This window comes from Lissotriton vulgaris, chromosome 3_1 (assembly GCF_964263255.1).
Source record: "Lissotriton vulgaris chromosome 3_1, aLisVul1.2, whole genome shotgun sequence".
Taxonomy (NCBI): domain Eukaryota; kingdom Metazoa; phylum Chordata; class Amphibia; order Caudata; family Salamandridae; genus Lissotriton; species Lissotriton vulgaris.
In genome coordinates, this window is record NC_141689.1 from 613,004,714 (window position 1) to 613,023,769 (window position 19,056).

Here is a 19,056-nt window from a genome sequence, read left to right on the forward strand (position 1 = left end):
TTCACATATCTCTTCATTTTCTCCTGATATCTTTAAACCCATCTTCTAACTAAACTAAAGTCTAATGCTCTTCCCAAACCTTCATTCTTCTTGAGCCGCCACGGAGCCAGCTTAGATCCAGGTCCCCTGCCCATGAGTAGTTAAATGGTGAACCCCAGTGAATTAATTGGGAGTGGTTTCATGGGTTAACAGCATGGCTTGATGAGCCTTCTGCCATGCCAGTCCGCACTTCACAGTCATTTGAAAGGCCTCTTTGACCACCCAATTCAATCTGTCCATTTGACCTTTGAAATGGGGACAATAATTGGCAATCCGTTTGTGCACAATACCACACCTACATAGGTTTTCCTCAAACTCTTTGCACACAAACTGGGGATCATCATCTAAAACTATTTTTTCAGGCAAACCTGCTCTACAAAATATGTCTTCCAAAATTCCGTTTTGTTGTAACCTATTCCACCATTCCTAAATATAGCCACTTTTGAGTGCAATCTACCAAAACATTTTCAAAAGCCTCCTTCCTTGGAAGGACACTCAAAGTCCCAAAATGTCAAGTCCATGAATTCTTTGTGGGCCATTGGGGTACTCCACAGGTGAACATTCAGTTACATATGGTTTGGCCGATTTATCATTGCTAAAACACTCTGGTCATTGTGTCACCCATAAATACACCATCGTGCCAAAAGCTGGCTACCAACATTAATTTCTGAGGCATCTCTTAGTAGAAGACTTGCCCAACTACCCTTCATGTCCTGGCTCAAAGATTATTATCCTGAAACGCACCAAACGAATAATTTTAGCACCTCTCATCAAAATACCGTCCTACTCCATTTATTTATTCTTCACTTTGAAAAGTACATTAAGATCACAAAAGAAACACAAAGTTTATGCTCTTCTACCCAGTTAAGAATAATTAAACTTCAAAGCTTTGCCATATCAACATCTTCACACCTTTTCGTATTCCACATCTCTTGCAATTTGGTATAATCAACCCCCCCCCTTCTTAGAACCCTTACATTCCCGTTCTCAATTGAAAGCGCTACTTCACATTTCTCATCATCATCGTGAGAATCTAAACCTGATTCGATCGGAACTTTGGGCATACAGTCTGCATGCACATTCTTTCTAACAATTGCAAACTGCACTTTGAACTGATGCACCTGTAGATGTGAGTGATCTTCCACCACCAGGTAATGCCATATATTGAAAAGGGGTTGCATGGCTACGCCCATGCTCCACGCACTTTTTATTACTTCTAAGCAGGAAGCGGATGTCTAAAATGGTCAGTCACCCACATGGATGATAATAACTCTTTCCCAAGCACAGAATAGTTCAGCTCAGATTCCTGCAAATTTCTTGAAGCATTTGACACAGTCCTACTCCACAATTGCTGGTATGTACTGCTTCCCCATAGTCTGCTATACACATATCACAAAATACAAATAACCTTGAGGGGAACTGCCACCACCACCTCGAGCCTTCACCACCACCATCACCACCCCCACCCCCACCATACACTGTGTCCGACAGAAGATACCGTTTCAATGCCATGTGCTCAATTTATTGATCCATTCACAGTTTTCTCAAACTTGTTCTGTATAACACATAGGGACCTCAGTGATCTCAATGCTAGTCAATTGTATTGTGACATTGTGTTGAGCATTGCCTGAAGACAGTGGTTCTTAACCTGTGGTCTAAGGTTTCTTGGGTGTCCACGACATCTACTTAAGGGGTCGATGATTGCTTAGAATATTAAGTAATATTATCAAAATAATTTGAGCTAAATAAATAAAGAAACAAAATGTACATTTAAAATATAAAAACGTTCTGAAAATATGAAAAAAATGAAATTGGAGGAAAAGATTAAGCTGTTTTCCTCAGATTGATTTGTGGGAGCACACACACAGAATATAGTATGGGCGATGTGTGGCCTCAGTTGACTTTCGAAAAGCCCCAACTTCCCATTCAAAAATTTAAAAAAAGATGTTTTTATACTTGTGAATTAAGTAAAATATTTCATAATTTATGCAGTTGCTTGATGAATGCTCGTTTCTATATTTTTCTCAGGATTCCTATAATGACTCCAATAATGATTTCGTGGGGTTACTGGATTCTAGCAATGATTAATTAAGAGGGCCACAGAAGTCAAAATATTAAGAACCACTGTCTTAAGAAGTTTCATGAGTTTGTAAAGTGCAAGCTGAAAAACCAAATGCTACGTTCACCTCGAATTTTGCACGTTGTTTACCGTTTGCACAATGTAGAAGATTGTAACACTAGACCTCTCAAACAAACCAAATATTCTGGGTCATTTTCGACAGCCGTGAATTTATTCTGTATAAAGGTCTCATGTTTGTTTTTAACTCTCCTAGTCTCCTGCTGCAGTAGCAATATACCGTTAAATGGACCTGCTGTTTATACTAGCTATAAATGAATTACTGCAATGAGGGTTGCATCTCTAATACAGGGTTTAATGCTACCACCTTTGCCAAAGGAGAGAAATGACTGATCTGCCTAGAAGCACCACCTATTTGGCCGTGTTCTTATGCAGTGCACCATCATAAACCATGTCAGTGCATGCTGTTATGTGTGTACACTCCTGAGTCCACTATAAAGGGGATTATAGCAATCGGCACAGTGCTGCACCAGGTAGACTCGGGCTGTTCCCTGCACGGTTTATGTACATCGACCCTTCGCATTTCTTGCAGGACAGATTATTCAGATTACCTCTTTGCATGAATATGTGGAACCGACACATGCTACTGGTCGGAAGTCTGTTGTTTGTTGACCTAATATGAGAGTCAATAGACCATCAGTTTAGTATAACTGTAAAAAGTTAGTGATATATAAGATCACGTTAATATATTTTGCAATTCTGAACCCATAATTATTAATTGCAGAAGGCAGTGAATTATACTTTTTGGAATTACGATCTTTAATATGTTTGATAAATGTTTCATAGTTGTGTGGGGGAAATATGAAGACTTTTACTTGGTATATAGTGGTAGATTTAGTTTCTGAAATATATATAAATAGTGAGTTTAAGTAGAGGGTTAAGAGACTGGTGGAAATGAAAAAAATAAATATATGGCATACAAGTGTTTCAACGGAGTCATACAAACTTTCACAAAATAGAATTTATCAGCTTCTTTCATGAAAGGCTGTAACAGTTTGTCCATTCTTTTCCAATCCTTGATAAAATCTAAGGCAACTACCCAGAATTCCCACTACTGTAAAGACAAAGGCCTAGATGTACCAAGCCAAGCGTCAGCCTTGATTCACACAAGGCGACGCTGGACAAAGGCTTGTTTGTAATTTGTGAAACCAGGCAAGGCCTTATATGTGTGGCCCTGCGTGGTTTTTCAAAGAAATGTAATGCAACGCAGCTGTTTGCACTGTGTCACATTATATTTCAACTTTGGAGACGTTCCATGGTGGAGCATGAGCGTTTAGCCCCCAAGGTAACCGTGGCAATAGATCATCACCTTTTGTTTCTCACTCATGCAAGTCTATAATATCTATGGAGAGACACAAGGAATGTTTACAATATTTATGGAAACTATCGTACTCTATAAGAAAGCAGTTATGCTGAGATTAGAAAACATATACAACTTAGAAATGTGATCAACATTACTAGCAAACTGTATACAATGAAAAGACCTTTCAAAGGGAATGATATATCTGCCAAAGCCTACCCTCACTACGTGGGCACAGAGATATATATCAGTGATCTCTGGGGTTAGCTCCAGCCCCCATACCTGACATTTGTAGTTAGGTGGTCAGCATCTCAGGTTATGCAAGAATGGTGCACCCATTCCAAGACCTTCTTCATCATCTGCAAGAATTTTCCTTCTTCAGTGTGTAGTGGTCAAAATTGTCTCTATCTTAGGTTACGCAAGACTGGTGCGCCCGTTCCAAGACAAACCCCATCTGCTTGAATTTTCCTTCTTCAGTATGTAATGGCGAAAAGTTTATGAACTAAGCTCACAAATGCACTATTCTCTGACGGCCATGCACAGTGTTTAATTTAAGTTCCGTTGGGGCCCACCGGCACAAATTGTTGGGGACCGGAACGCATTTCCCTCATCCGACTGTGACCTAGCACTAGAGAGAGAAAAACACATTAGGGAAAAAGAAGGAGGAAAAGAACAACATAAAAAACTGTGACAAATTGAGAAAGCAGTGATTAAAAAGAACTTGTTTAAGGGGCAGGACATGACTGGTAGTTGATGAAAGAGGAATGACATGGAATCAAGACTCGCGGCTTAGGTATTTGGCACCCCCGGCATTCCTTGGAGCTGACTGCATACTGCTAAGCAAACAATGGACGCGGCACCTGCTTTTTTGCAAATTAAGCCTTGCCTATGTATAAGAGTGGAACTGGTGAAGACATTGGTCCCTTGCTCACTGCGCCATTGGATTCAAGCTAGCCTGGCTGATGAGGAGTGATACCCCAAAACTGGTTCCAGAATGCTTGTTTCCGACCCAGGGTGGACGTTGCTTGGCAGTTCCGGCTGGACTGTTACCATAGGGCAGCAGGTTTGAGGCTGATTTGTATATGGCTGATTCCAAACTGGGTGATGTGATAAGCAAATTAATGATTGATTAAAAACCAGATCTGTACTGGGGGTGAGTGTTTGAAAGGTTTCAACACTCCGACCATCATTTTATTTAGTGATATTGCTAAGTGCGCCGTAAGTGGCTAACCGTATGCCCAGATGTGGGTATCTTGCTTGCTGCGCCATTAGATTCAAGCTAGCCTGGTGGATAAGGGGTGATACCCCAAAACCAGTCCCAGGATGCTTGTTTCCAGTCCTGGCTTGGCATTTCAGGCTGGACTGTTCTCATAGGGAGCAGGGTCCAGGCTGATTTGCATATGGCTGGGTCCAGCCTGGGGTGACTTAGCGAGCAAATTAACAATGTATTAAACCCAGATCTGTGACTGGGGGGGAATTTTTGAAAGGTTTTAACACTCCCTCCATCATTTCATTTTGTGATAGAGCTAGGATTAGCCCAGAGGCACAGACATATGAAAAGACGAAACTACCACATCTTTGACTGCTTTGGACGGTTTTGATGATAGCCCAATATATGATGCCACGTACCATGAACCATAAATAATTGCATATTCTTTTTTCTGTCTGTAGACACACTGCAAATTAGGTCACAAGAAACAAACATGACTTTAAAAGCACATGTGGATCACTCTTAAACATGTGCTGGATCTAAAATGTTGAAAACAATCTCTGTTACAACATCTTCTGGAAAACTAGTCCAGACAATCTAGCTAACCTTTGCTGCTAATGTAGGTTTCTTTTCTCTTCACTGCAGGCATGTAGAACCTGTCATTACCAAACCATATACATTTTCATAACATCCCTCTCCAGTGTCTTCATGATGCATTCACATTCATCCTCAGTAGCAGGAAACTAGGCTGCATACAGCACGAGTGTTACTGATACAGAAATACACTACAGAGCATCGTTGGCAACGGGCTGTGTGATGCAAGCCATGGACCACTTTCACAACATTCTGAAGTAAATGTATTGCAAATGGCTTAGCTCCAACAACTAAAGGTCAAACGATCTACTGCTGGGACGCAAAGGGTCTTAGTCACTTTCATTTGACTATCCCCTCCTCCCACGAGTCTCTTACCCCACTACCCATTCACTAAAATTCAGAAATGTGGGATTCACGCTCAATGACAACATATCACTTACACCTCAGGTCACCAAATTTACTAACATTCCATTCTTCTATGGATTTAGGTATTAGTTTAGCTGAATTTATGTCCCACACGGGTATTGCAAATGCATCTGGAGGGCCTTACCTGGAAGGTGATGGGCAAGCACCAACAATCGCAAACCCGCACAGCATGTCTCCTCTGTAGTACGGGCTAACACTACACTAGCCATTGATTAAGAAGGGCACACATGGCTTGTTGCCTCACTAACCCATGGCGTTGCTTCTATCCTAAGAGCTTGTCGGAAACTTAAGGCTGATAAATAAAACACAATTATTTACCTGTCCAAGAAGATTAAAGTATTTTGGGGTCAAAATGCATCATTTACAAGACCCCGTTTATGAGACAGGTTCTCAACTTGTAATCAGACATTGAAATATCCAAAAAAACACTGAAAACGCTACAGTTCCTGCAGACTTGTCTGAATTCCAGCTAAGTTGTCCTTTGGTTAACTGTCCTTGTAATTAGGCATCTACCCTTAGATCTCTTCTGTACCCTCCTCCATTACACACCTATACAGTGCTCTGAAGTGTCCACCAGGCAGCTTGACTGCCAGATAAAACAATTAATGAATCAAAAAGGAACATGTTTTCCCTGATTGTTTAGTGGCCAATTAATGTATTCCTGATGTATTTTATGGTTTGGGTTCTCATATCATTAATTCTTATTTTATGTTCTCTATCATTTTCTACCAGACATTGCAAATCACAGCCCTGCTAGATGAGGAGCCAGAGATGGATGAACAGTTTATTGTCACTCTACTTAATCCGACTGGAGGAGCAAGACTCGGCACCAGAATTCAGACTGCAATAACAGTTTTGCAGAACCAGGCCCCATTAGGCCTCTTCAGCATTTTCCCAGTTATAAACAGGTACACTCGAATGTGTGAAAAAAATATGTCCGTATTTATCAGTATTAGGAAAATGTTTATACATTTCAGGCCTCTAGACATCAAGAAAACTGTGTTGGGAAAACACTAAATGCTTTTAACTACGAGGCCAGATTTACTAAGGCTTTGCGGCAGGTTTGCATCACAAAAGTGGCGCAAAGTGTTGGGGTGGGAATTTCTACATAACACAAACTAGGATTTGCAATTAAAAGTTCACCAGAGACATGCAAAGTTGCCCTATGTGTTACTCTCTGTCAATGGGGGCTTTTTGTGCGTGGTGCATGTCCGTTCCAATGCAACTATCCATTAGATTTGATGCAAATACCTTTCTAATAGCATTCGTAGACTAGGATTTGCACCAAAACCTTATGCTTTCTCGAGGCAGGCAGAAGGAGGAGAAATGTTTTCATTTATCCTTTTTTTTCCAACTTTGCATATGCATTATGCAACACACATATAAAGTGGCAAAAGACTCAAAGGATAGTTTTGTACTGGAAGGATCACCTTCCAGTACAAAACCTAGCTTTGGAGAATACACATGCCCTTGCACTATGGGCCAAGGGTGTGAGCAGGGGCGCATGGCTACCAAAAGAGTGTCAGCGCACGGGGAGAAAATACATTATTTTTATATTACCAGATGCATGCATAGGTTCACGGTATACAATATTAAAGTCCTTATGTATAAAGCTTTACGCCTGACCTGCTATAGGGTAAAATAGAGGGTGACCCCAAGGTCGAGCAATTGCCACAACCCCTGTCAGGGTGAACCACAAAAGTAACTAAATTGACCTATGCTTAACCCTCTGGGGGCTTGGCACAAAGCAGTCAGGCTTAACTTCATTCAAACACGCTTAATGCCAATATGTAAAGTATTTATGCAGCACAAAAACAGAAATAAAGGAAAACACAACTCAAGAAAATACCAAACCAATTTGGATAAATATAGTACATTTCAATAAAGTAAAGTTATGCCATAAAGTCAAAAATCTAATTAGTAGAACTGGAAATATGCAATTGTAATGTTTTTTTTCTGACAATAACCCCTAAAAACAGAAAGTGGCATTCACTGTCTTCTGGTAATGCTAGACTGGGGAAAAGTCCCTAGTTCATGTCGTCCTCAATGAAGTGTGGGTCGGGTCAAGGGACCAGATTAGTCCTGCTGAAATGTTACCTTCAAAGTCTGGAGCACAGAGGGCCATTTTCAGTTGAGGAGTCCGCCAGGTGCAGTTAGAGCGTATGGTCATCGCTGTAGTGCGAAGAGCAGGCCGTAGTTCAAGGATGGTCATCGCTGTGGAGCAAAGAGCCAATAGGCATCACGGACGGTTGTTGCTGTAGCTTCACGTTGGCAGTTATCACCAGCAGCTACTGTCAAAGTAAAGAGCAGGTGTAATTGGAGTTTCACATTAAAAGTCATTGTGGGCAGCATAGTTTTGGCACAAGCAGGCCCATTCGAGAGCGTGAGGAGCCCAAATTCCAGGATTCTTACCTTTTCTGCAGGAGGCGTGGACTCTTATGCCAGCCTAGGGTCCAGGACCTCGGGAGGCACCTCTTGGGGATCAGGAACTCACTGAAGCAGAGGTTAGAAGGGCTCAGGCTGTTTCAAGTTGCAGGTTCAGGCAGGACTAGTTTCAGCAAGTAGCTGGGAAGTTGGAGGTGGGCCTCTGAAGCTTGTTGCGTCTATGTAACCCACAAAGGAGGTCAGCTATCGGACCACTGGAGTCACTCTGAGCTATAAGGGTTTAATAGAAAGCAAATAAGTACAAAATGATTGCAGCCAATTGCACCCCTTGATTCTGGACATATATCTCAATAATGCTGAGCAGCGTGACTGCATTAAAATTCTGAGCAAGAATATTGTGATTTAGGGTGGTGCGCTTCTTTAAAATAAATGATCTCCATCCAATATCTGTTCTTCTTTTGCTTATTTCATTTCAGAACAAACACTCTAAGCATCGAAGAAGCCAATCGAACAATTTACTTGAAAGTGTCCCGAAGTAATGGGATCAACATGTCTGTGAGCGTGGAATGGGAGACTCTGTCAAACACAGCATTTGGCATAAGTATGTAGTATTTTTTTTTTTAAAGAATGACCACATTCAGACCCCCTAGGATATAGCGACATGGATTCGCAAATTTAGCGGCACAAATATGGAAATTTAGCGGCACAAATATGGAAATTTAGCGGCACTTTAGCGGCACTTTATTTTACTCATAATCATTCATTTTCAGCCTTAAATCAATGGAAACTGTGTTAGTAGAGTATTCCACTTTGAATAGGCAACCTGGGATATGGAACAGAGGAAGCAGCCCACAGGTGAAGGCAGTTATTCATTGGAATTGCAGTTCTTCATCTGCCAGTTGGGCTATGCCGGCGAGACACAGTTACCAGCATCACTGCCTCCTGTAATTATATCATTGCACCGGCCATACCATTACCCCCACACTTGTGCTCTGCTGTAAGGTAATTTGCATTTAGGCAGAGAAAAAGGTTGCTCACGCATAAAGGTTGGGCACTTGCATAGGTCTTGGGCTAGAATGGGGTCATGAGGCTGCTAGTCCAGCTATATAGTCTGCAGCTGACCACGAAAATGCCAGCGCACCCCGAGGGTGAGGAGAGTGGCACTGCTAAGGATGGTCTTTGCGCTCACAGCAGTCTCCTTCCTCGATTGAATTATACATACTGTTGTATTCCTGTATCTGGCGCTCTGTAAACCAAGCCTTCAATTGTTAAAATTACAGGGATACACCCAACATATTCCCGCCTGCATTAAAGTGCGGGGAATGAGATTTTGGTATCAATTTATAATCAATTTAATAATTTATCTCATTCGTAAAGTTTGGACCGATAGTATCTGTCATTGAGTAAAAGACAACCCCCACATAGGTTTAGATAAACCCCATTAACTGACGCCACTCTGAAGAACCACTTACAACTGATAAAGTTTAAAAGTTTTATATAAAAGTCAAATTTGAATGCAAATACAATCCTCTCAGGATAAATCTCAAAGTATACAAAGAATACAAAATCAATTCCAAAATCAGCAATTTAAAGCTTCGATGAGAAGTGGTTCCTTTGCGTCATCTACAGAAAGAGAAAAATAATCAAATTAAATCTGTCCCTACTCTATACTAGGTGACTTCCCTATTTCGCAAGTTTCTTCCCTAAAAAGGTGTCAGCAGTTTGACTTCCAAAGAAGTTCAAACTCTCTTAGCCTCTAAAGGTAACTTAAGTTTTAGAAGCAGTACCCTCTCTGCCTACCCATCCGCTCTTCTAAGGGTCCTCGGCCTACTGCTCCCTTGCGCTCTGATCTCTCTCAGCGCATCTGCTCAAGGCATCTACTCTTGCCTTCGCTCTGAGCAATTCGCCTCGCTGTTCCTAATCTCCAATTACTCATTGCTCTTCTCTTCCCTCCTCCCCGGGGTGCTGTCCCTAAAATACACAATCACAGTGTGGGTGGAACGCCCCTTGACGCCCACCACAGACTTTCCCCGATGATGTCAGTTTCTGGTTCTTTCCATTACTTCATCTCTTCGCGTCGTCCGTTAGGTTGACCCTTCTCTTAGATGTCATCTTCATCTTCTTGTTGGTGACTTTAATTGACACTTTCCAGATCAAAAGTCAAATGAACTTAAACAAGACTTTAACTTACAACTATTTCTTGACCTTACTAGGTCCTGTGAATGGTCATTCAAAACAAAGCTCAAATTCCAATCGCCTCCTCTCATGTTTAGGCAATAAACTTCGTTCGACATTTGTCACCTTAAATCTAACAAATGCTAGACTCTTCGGCTCGCACCTTCAAGTGAAGGCTATTCACGACTCCTGTGAGTCCACTAAATTACATACATTGGACTACGCTCCTGCGAACTCTTGGTTAGTCAGGTTATAATCACAAATGACCTAAACTCTTCTAACATTCCTACAATTTCTTCTACACAGTATAACCTTTAACATACATTCATATATAATCGCATTTAGCAAATACTTTTGCTCATGTGTGAATACATCTTACATAGAATACAATTACGTAGAATATGAACCTTAATACATAGAATATAAAGTTCACACAGAATATAATCTCATACATAGAATATAAACCCTATACATAAAACATAAAGTTATATTCTCATTGGTTACATCGTTATGTGTATGCTCCTTGCACATTTCTTCATGTTATATTTCTTCACCGTTTCTACATTTAAAGTTACACACGTACATGAATTTCACTTTGCACGTTCTTCTGTTCGTAAGCATTTCTACACATTAGCCCACTACGTATACGGGCCTTCTAAATCTAATACATCCTAAAGTGAATACAGTTATACATTTCTATATTACTTTAGTCACATCTGTTAACTTTATACCTTAAGCGTCAACTTCACGTTCGATATACATTTCATTCCTACGTTATACGATATGCTTGTAAATATGGCCTATACATAATTTTTATTCAAATTTGTGCTCTCTCAGTCCCCCCTTTGATGACTTTTAGGAGTCATCACTAAAAGCAATTTGAATAACACCTTTTAAACCGAACTAGTCATATCATTCCCTCTTTTCATCATTTCAAGTGCTCTCAAGTTTTTATACTGTTGATCTTGTAAAGCAGCTAATCTCCTTTCCTGTTCTCTCATAGATCTTTGTAACCGGTTCGTCCTATACCATTTATATAGTTTTACTAATCCTAACAATGTGATTATACAAATTAATACTATTAATACAGGTTTTAATATGTACCACACTATACTTTTGCCAAGGTTAGCAAACCAACTTCCAACCTTTCCTACTCCATTACCTACTTTTTCCCAAACATTTATTTTTGTCAAATCTTCGATTTCTTGATGAATCTGTGTAATGTTCCTTATGGCCTTCTCAAGTGGTTTTGAATTATCAGGAATATAAGTACAACATTCCTGAACCTTCAAAGCCTTGCAAACTCCGCCTTCTTTTGCTAATATTACATCAAGAGCAAGTCGATTCTGAAGAACCATTGCTCTAATCGATTGCATCTCGCCTTCTATTAACATTAATGACCTTGCAGTACTTGCAGATAATCTATCTACAACTGTAGCTAGTCTCCTGATCTTAACATCGTTAAGTATTAAATCTAACATAGGAAACATCGCTCCAAATACATCTCCTACTACCTCTGCATCTCCTACTTCTCTTTTCGTCCTTGTCGAAGCCTTTCTTTCTATTACCGCTAAATCCTTTGCATGATATATTTTGGGGAAGACAATTGCCAAGTAACACGAACCATACCAATTGTCAGGCAGTTTTACATAGGCATTTCTCCCACATACAAAATATACATTAGGAATAGCCTGCATCCCTTTCATAAAATCTTTCGTATAGTACTCTAACTTAAAAGCATGCTCACAATTAACTTCACCTACGAATTCACTCTCATAATATGTCTTGCTTCGAGTTAAACATAACTTTCCTTTCTGCGTTCTATCCAATGCTATTGGACCATTGCTACCTTTCTTTTTATGTGCTTTCTCTTCTTCGGTCCAATCAGTTTTTCACTGTCCTGACATTTTTAGAATCTTCTGTCTTCTGTATCGGTCATCTACTTGTGCTATGAACTTTTTCTCAATCTCTGACACCTTGCAAGTCAGATTATTTCTGCGTGCATATGAAGTATCTAGTGTATCCCAAGGAAGGAAGAATTTGGCTAGTCTATCCTCCTTTTTGTAATAGTCCCACTTATTCATTTGCTTATAATTCGGAACTTCTGGCAGTACCGAATCATAATTTGAAAAGTAGTACTCAAACCCTTCTCTACCATAAAATATACTAAGCAATAAACTACAGGTTATCCCATAAGTCAATGGGAGATGATGATATCGGATGCCCTCATCTACAGAAGCCGGCAATTGCATACAAACGTAGCAATCTTTGGCCTCCATGGCATCGATATATTCGTACAACAGTTTAGCATATGCGTTTGACCTAAAGTTTCCCTGTGACTCATCTTCATGTAATCTACGAACTTCATCTGCTAGTAACGCCTTTTCACGTATAACATCGCTCTCCTCCTTCTTTCCCACAAGAGCAGGTTTCAAAGTCGTTACAAATTTTACATCTGCTATTTCTTTATCGTTTTCATGTCCTATGATATATGATATTGTCACTACTGTAATTATAAGAAATATCACTACTGCTATAAGTGTACCTACTATACATCTAGCTTTTCTGTTTGGGTTGCCGTTCTCCATGTTGTCAAAACAGCGTGACTCTTTCTTTTGCGAAGAAGTTTATCAGTTCAGTCCTTTGTTTGCTTTGTTTTCTTCTCAGTTTGTAAAGTGCTCTTTTTCAACAAAGTCTCTTTTTCGCAACAATGTCTCTTTATTTTTAACAACAGACAACCCTAACCCTTCTCCGTCCTCTAAATGTATTCCCTAATTTTATTCTTCTTTCCACTCGGCGCTAGGTTATCTTCTTCTTTATAACTTATATACAAAAGTCTCTATACATCAACAATTATTCTTGTACCTGCAGCTCTTGCAACTAGTTCCAACAACTCAAAACGAATGACTTTGTCTTCTTCCTCTGATATTTGATGACCAAATGTTGGAAATTGTAATCTGTTCAACACTAAATCCTTAATCCGGCTCAAGTATGGGGGTATGGGAAGTGTGAAAGTCAGTAACCCCTCAGTCTCGAGTCCAGGCGTCAACATCCATATCTCCACTGCCACAAATGGATCGAGATTGATTACTTTCACGTTCTTCACTCTCCCAGATTTCTGTCCCCAAGACATCTGCTAGATAAGTCCACTCTGGGGTGGCGTACCTTCTGCAGGGCACACGTACCCTTCTCGATCTTCGTGGACTCTCAGTTCCTGAGTCTGTCGTTTCTTCCTCCTGATCCGATTCTTCAGCGATCGGGACAAGAGTTCTTTCTTGCTTTTCTTCCGAGCTTGGCCTTTTCTTTCTCTCCGGCCAACTGGCTTCGTCACTCCTTGTTCTTCTGCTCCTTGTTCTGGGACTTGTCTCTTGGTCTCTCTCAGTTTGCTCGGTATCCGATTCAGTCTCCCAGTTACTTTCTTCTCCTGAGGCGACTTCGGTCTCGCTAATGCCCTGACCTTCGTCGTCTTGTTCCAACACAGTTTCAGTTTCTTCGATCACCTCCACAGCTTGGCTTTCCCCCTCTATGACTTCTCCGTTTCCCGCCGGATTCTCATCCGAGAGAGGAGCTGTTTCTTCTAGAGGTGTTGGCACTCTTCGGGTGTGTGAGGCATGTATCCAGTTTGGCAGGCCTCCACACTTCACCGCAGTATTCGTGACAAGTATGACTTGAAATGGTCCTCGCCAACGCACGTCTAAGCAGTTCTTCCTGACATGCTTCTTCACCAGGACCCAGTCTCCCGGACTCAGGTCATGGCACAAATCTTGTGCTGATGGAACCTCTGCAGCCTGGACCTGGAGGGACACAGAATTAATGGCATCAGATAGTCCCTTGCAGTAGTCCAAGATCAAGTCGTCTGTGATGTTCACTAGCGCTGCAGTCGGAACCGATGGCAATCTCATAGCTCTCCCCATTAGCACTTCATGTGGAGAGAGGCCTGTTTTCCTATCAGGTGTGCTACGTATGCTCATAAGAACCACTGGAAGTGCGTCTGGCCAATTCAGGGATGTCGATGAACAAACTTTAGCCAGTCTGGACTTGATTGTACTGTTGATTTGCTCTACAATCCCTGAAGCTTCTGGTCGATAACTGCAATGGAGCTTCTGATCGATACTCAAAGCTGAGCACAACATCTTCACTATTTCGCTGTTGAAATGAGTTCCTCTGTCCGATTCCAAAGAGGATGGCACCCCAAACCTCGGTATTAACTCTCTAAGTAACAGTTTTGCTACTGTAAGTGTATCGCACCTACGTGTAGGGTAAGCTTCAACCCATCTAGAAAATATACAGACAATCACTAAGACGTATCTGAGTCTGTTGCATGGAGGCATTTCTATAAAATCAAGCTGCATTCTATTGAAAGGCCCCCCAGACCTTCCTATGTGACTCAATGTAACTGGTGTTCTCTTTCCCACGTTTAGTTGCTGACAAATCGCACATCGCTGACATACTGCTTCTGCCGCTACTCTAAACTTAGGATTAAACCATGTTTGTCTGAATACTCTCACCATGGCATCTCTTCCTATGTGTGCTGATCCATGCAATTTCCTTGCCATTGGACTAACAAGTTCATTTGGTAAAACTGCTCTCCCATCGGCAGAGACCCAAAAATTCATCTCGCTTTTCATACAACCCGCTGTTTCCCAATTCTTTTTCTCATCATCTGGTGCATTCTCCTGAACACTCCTTAGCTCATCCCACGTATCTACAGTGTCTAACAACATAGTCAATTCAGTTCTTTCCTGTACTCCCCCCACTTTCACATCAGTGTAAGAATATCCTTGCTCTGCGCAGTAACGCGCTACTTCATCCGCATAGCGGTTACCTTGTGACACAAAATCTGTACCTTTTGTATGCGCTGCGCATTTGACCACTGCAATAGCTGTTGGTCCTTGCAATGCCTCTAACAAAAGTCTCACGAATTCTCCATTCCTAATGGGAGAACCCGAGGAGGTCATGTAACCTCTTTGAGACCACAACTGCCCGTAATCGTGAACTACCCCGAAACCATACTGGCTATCGGTGTATATGGTGACTCGAATTTTGTTACCCGCTAAACAGGCACGCGTCAAAGCAATAATTTCAGCTACCTGAGCGGAGTGTACTCCTTCCAGGCAAGCGGCTTCTACAACTCTGGTAATTGTACAAACTGCATAAACTGCTCTCAGCTGGCCAATATCGTCTCTTACGCATGAACCATCAACAAAGAAAATTTCATCAGGGTCAGTCAATGGCTCATCTACGATATCGGGTCTCGGTTTGGTGCATAGTTCAGTCACATCAAGGCAGTCATGATCTGTACAATTTTCATCATCCACCTCATTTGGAAGTGGCATCAAAGTAGCAGGATTCAAGACGGAGCATCTTTTTAGGGTCACATTCTCGGCAGCCAGTATGACTTGCTCGTAGCGTGTGAGCCTGCTATTCGTCAGATGCTGAGTCTTAGTCCTGGTCATTAACAATTCCACAGAATGCGGTACGTACACCACTAACTGATGTCCCATCACCACGCTTTCAGATCTTTCAATGCTGACACCCATTGCAGCAACGGATTTGAGACATCCGGGCAACGCTGCGGCTACTGGATCTAATGTAGCCGAAAAGTACGCTACTGGCCTACGCGCATCTCCATGGATCTGAGCTAAAACCGCTAAAGCGCATCCCTCTCTCTCGCAGCAGTAAAGCAAAAATGGTTTTGTGTAATCCGGCATTCCTAAAGCCGGGGCACGACATAAGTCCTCCCTCTGCTGCAAAAACGCCATCAAACAATCTTTGTCCCATGGTACCGGATCACTCACTCCTTTGTGCGTCAGTTGTAATAAAGGTTTTGCCTTCAGTGAAAAGTTAGCTATCCACTGCCGACAATAACCAACCATGCCTAGAAACATCCTGACCTCTCTTTGTGTTGTAGGCGCATTCATTTTCATAATCGCCTCTATTCTGTCTGGAGACACCTTCCGTTTCCCCTTTTCAATCCTGTGGCCTAAGTATTGCACTTCGGTAAGACAATATTGCAATTTACTTGGTGACACCTTGTGCCCGTTCTCGGCCAAGTGATTTAATAAGGTGATGGTGTCTTCTCTGCAAGCTTCCTCTGTTTCTGACGCAACTAGGAGGTCGTCTATGTACTGGACTAGAACTGAGTTCTTGGGCAGTACTAGACTTTCAAGATTCCTCTTTAAAAGCTGGTTAAAAATCGATGGGCTTTCTGTATACCCCTGAGGGATACGACACCATGTTAAAACGCGATCTTCCAGCTTAAAAGCGAAAAGATACTGGCTCTCTTCATCTAAAGGAATCGAAAAGAAAGCCTGGCACAAATCTATCACGGTGAACCATTCAGCTTGGAACGGTATCTGAAATAATATCACTGATGGATTCGGTACCACTGGACAACATGAGACAACAATATTATTAATCTTTCGAAGATCCTGCACTATTCTATATTTTCCACTAGGCTTCTGCAAACCCATAATCGGTGAGTTACATGGACTACCCACGATCTCCTTCAGTATTCCCTGTTTAATCATGGATTCGATCACAGGCTTTATTCCTGCAATCGTCTCCGGTGTCAACTTGTACTGTGGTGTTCTTGGGTACTCGGCATTGGGTCTTACCATGATTTTTACTGGTTCTACCCCTTTAATCAGTCCTATTTCTTCTCCAGTAAAATCCCACACCTCAGCTGACACTTTCTCCCTCAAATCCTGTGGAAGCTCCTCCACTGTTAAGGTAGGATATAGTTCCACACATTCCTGCGAGTTCACAACTTTGAAATCAGCCTCCTCATCGTTGGTCTGCACTTCTACTCCTTCAGGTGTACAATGTATTGTGCAATTCAGTTTACACAACAGATCTCTTCCTAGCAAACACACCGGGCTAGAATCACAGATCACAAACTGATGTTCGTCACTGTAATTCCCTATCTTTACTGACACTGGTTCCGTCAGAGGATTCGTCATTCTTTTGTTTGCGACTCCTACCACCTGAATCATCTCTCCTGATATCGGCAGACCTGGGACTACCGCTGATCTCAACGTGGATCGAGTGGCTCCCGTATCCACCAAAAAGGTCGTAGGACATCCAGCTACTTCAGCTTCTACGTATGGTCCTCTCTGATCTACTTCCAGGGCTGCTCCTAAGGTACAATCTTCTTCCCTATTCACTCGTTGCCCTGTAAGAGGATCAACGTAATAGCATTCTTCTCCTCCTACGAATAATGGCATCTGTCTGTAGGTTTTCCCTCCATTCGCAATTCGAGGCGGTTGAGGAAACGGGGCTCGAGGAGTCTGAGTCCCCCCTTTGATAAACTTTCCCTTCGGGACTGTCGCTCCCTTAACCACGTTGTTCTGTACCTCTTCCTCCTCCTGTTCTAATTCCCCTGTCTCAATATTATAAGGACACTCGCGTCTCCAATGTCCCACCTCATTACACTGATGGCACCTGGTTGTCCTTTTCAGTGTCGCGATATCCATTCTCGGTCTCGGTCTTTCTTCCTCTTCTCTGCTCTGATTATTCTGTTTCTTTGCCTGCGCTCCTGTTCCCTGCTGTCGCTGTCCACCCTTTCCAGCTGCTTGCATCTGTACCAGCATTAGCTTCTCCTTGAGCTTCTTTGCCTTCGAGTCTATCTCATCGCTACAGTATCTTGCATACCTCAGAATCTCATCTAAAGGTTTGTTCTGCCAGCAAATTAAATGCTGTTGAATCATCAGGCTTATGTCTGGTCTCAATCCGAGAACAAACTTTGACACAAACTGTCCTATGTCTTTAGGATCCATTACGTCTAACCCACTGTACTGCTTGAATGCTTTCAATAATCTCTCACAGAACTCATGAACTGTCTCTTTAGGCTCCTGAGTTGTTCGATCTATCTTAACCCAGTCTATGTCTTGCACCGGCACTTTCTCTTTTAGCCATGTTATTACTCTTTCGTATTTTTCCATGACCCTGTCTGATGGACCACCTGTCTGGGTATCTCTCTGAGGCTCACAAGTGGGCCATTCAATACTAAGTTTGCATGCCGTCCACAAATCTCCGGGTACTACGATATCGAACAATGTGTTCAAATCGATCCACAGTACCTTAGAGATCTTCACGAATCTCTCTACCTGCTTGTACCACTCTACGGGATTTTCTCTAAGCTTCGGGAAGGAATTAGTGAATGCCGCTAAATCCCCCCTACTCCATGGTACATGCACGTAGTTTCCGTTCGCGATTTCTCGCAAAGGGAAAGCTTCCATTCGCATTAGGTCTGTATCCTGAGACTTCACAAGTGTACTCCGTCTGACAGATCCCTTCTTGGACCATCTTTCCTCCCATCTATCCAGATCTCTCCATATTCTAATACACATGACCAATTCCCTTATGTGTACTCTCAGCCCAATCGTTCTGCGCTCATCTAAGTCTAGATCCGTGCAATTCAGCCTATGATTGGCCTGCAAAGCCTTAGTTCTCGATATGTCTATCATGTACTTTTCTGCCAATTCAGATAACTTTTCATGAGCTGCTCTCGCTTTCCGAGTAACATCTTTAGACAAAAACAGAATCTCATCTGGTGCGTACAGCTCTAATCTCTCAATTGCCACTGTGCCGTCAATTATTTCGTCTAAGTCTGATTTTAAACTCATTACATCTATGCGTCTTGCTTTTATTTCAGCTCTCAGTACGTCTGTCCTAGGTTGTTCTCTTACATCCCTCTCTCCCCCACTATGCGCCCTACGCCTGAGCACAGGTGAGTTATGAGAATCTTTCTTCCATCTCTTTGTTCCCACCTCTCTAAATCCCAAGCCT

The 19,056-nt window shown here is 42.0% G+C and overlaps 1 protein-coding gene across 1 annotated transcript in view; it reads left to right on the top strand.

The window, feature by feature from the left end:
• Positions 1 to 19,056, top strand: part of ADGRV1 (adhesion G protein-coupled receptor V1) — a 1,865,288-nt gene that overhangs the window by 633,413 nt on the left and 1,212,819 nt on the right. The window contains exons 45-46 of the mRNA XM_086963519.1: positions 6,439 to 6,614; positions 8,568 to 8,692. Of these exons, the coding sequence (XP_086819645.1) occupies positions 6,439 to 6,614; positions 8,568 to 8,692 (301 nt within the window). The remainder of the gene's footprint in view (positions 1 to 6,438; positions 6,615 to 8,567; positions 8,693 to 19,056) is intronic.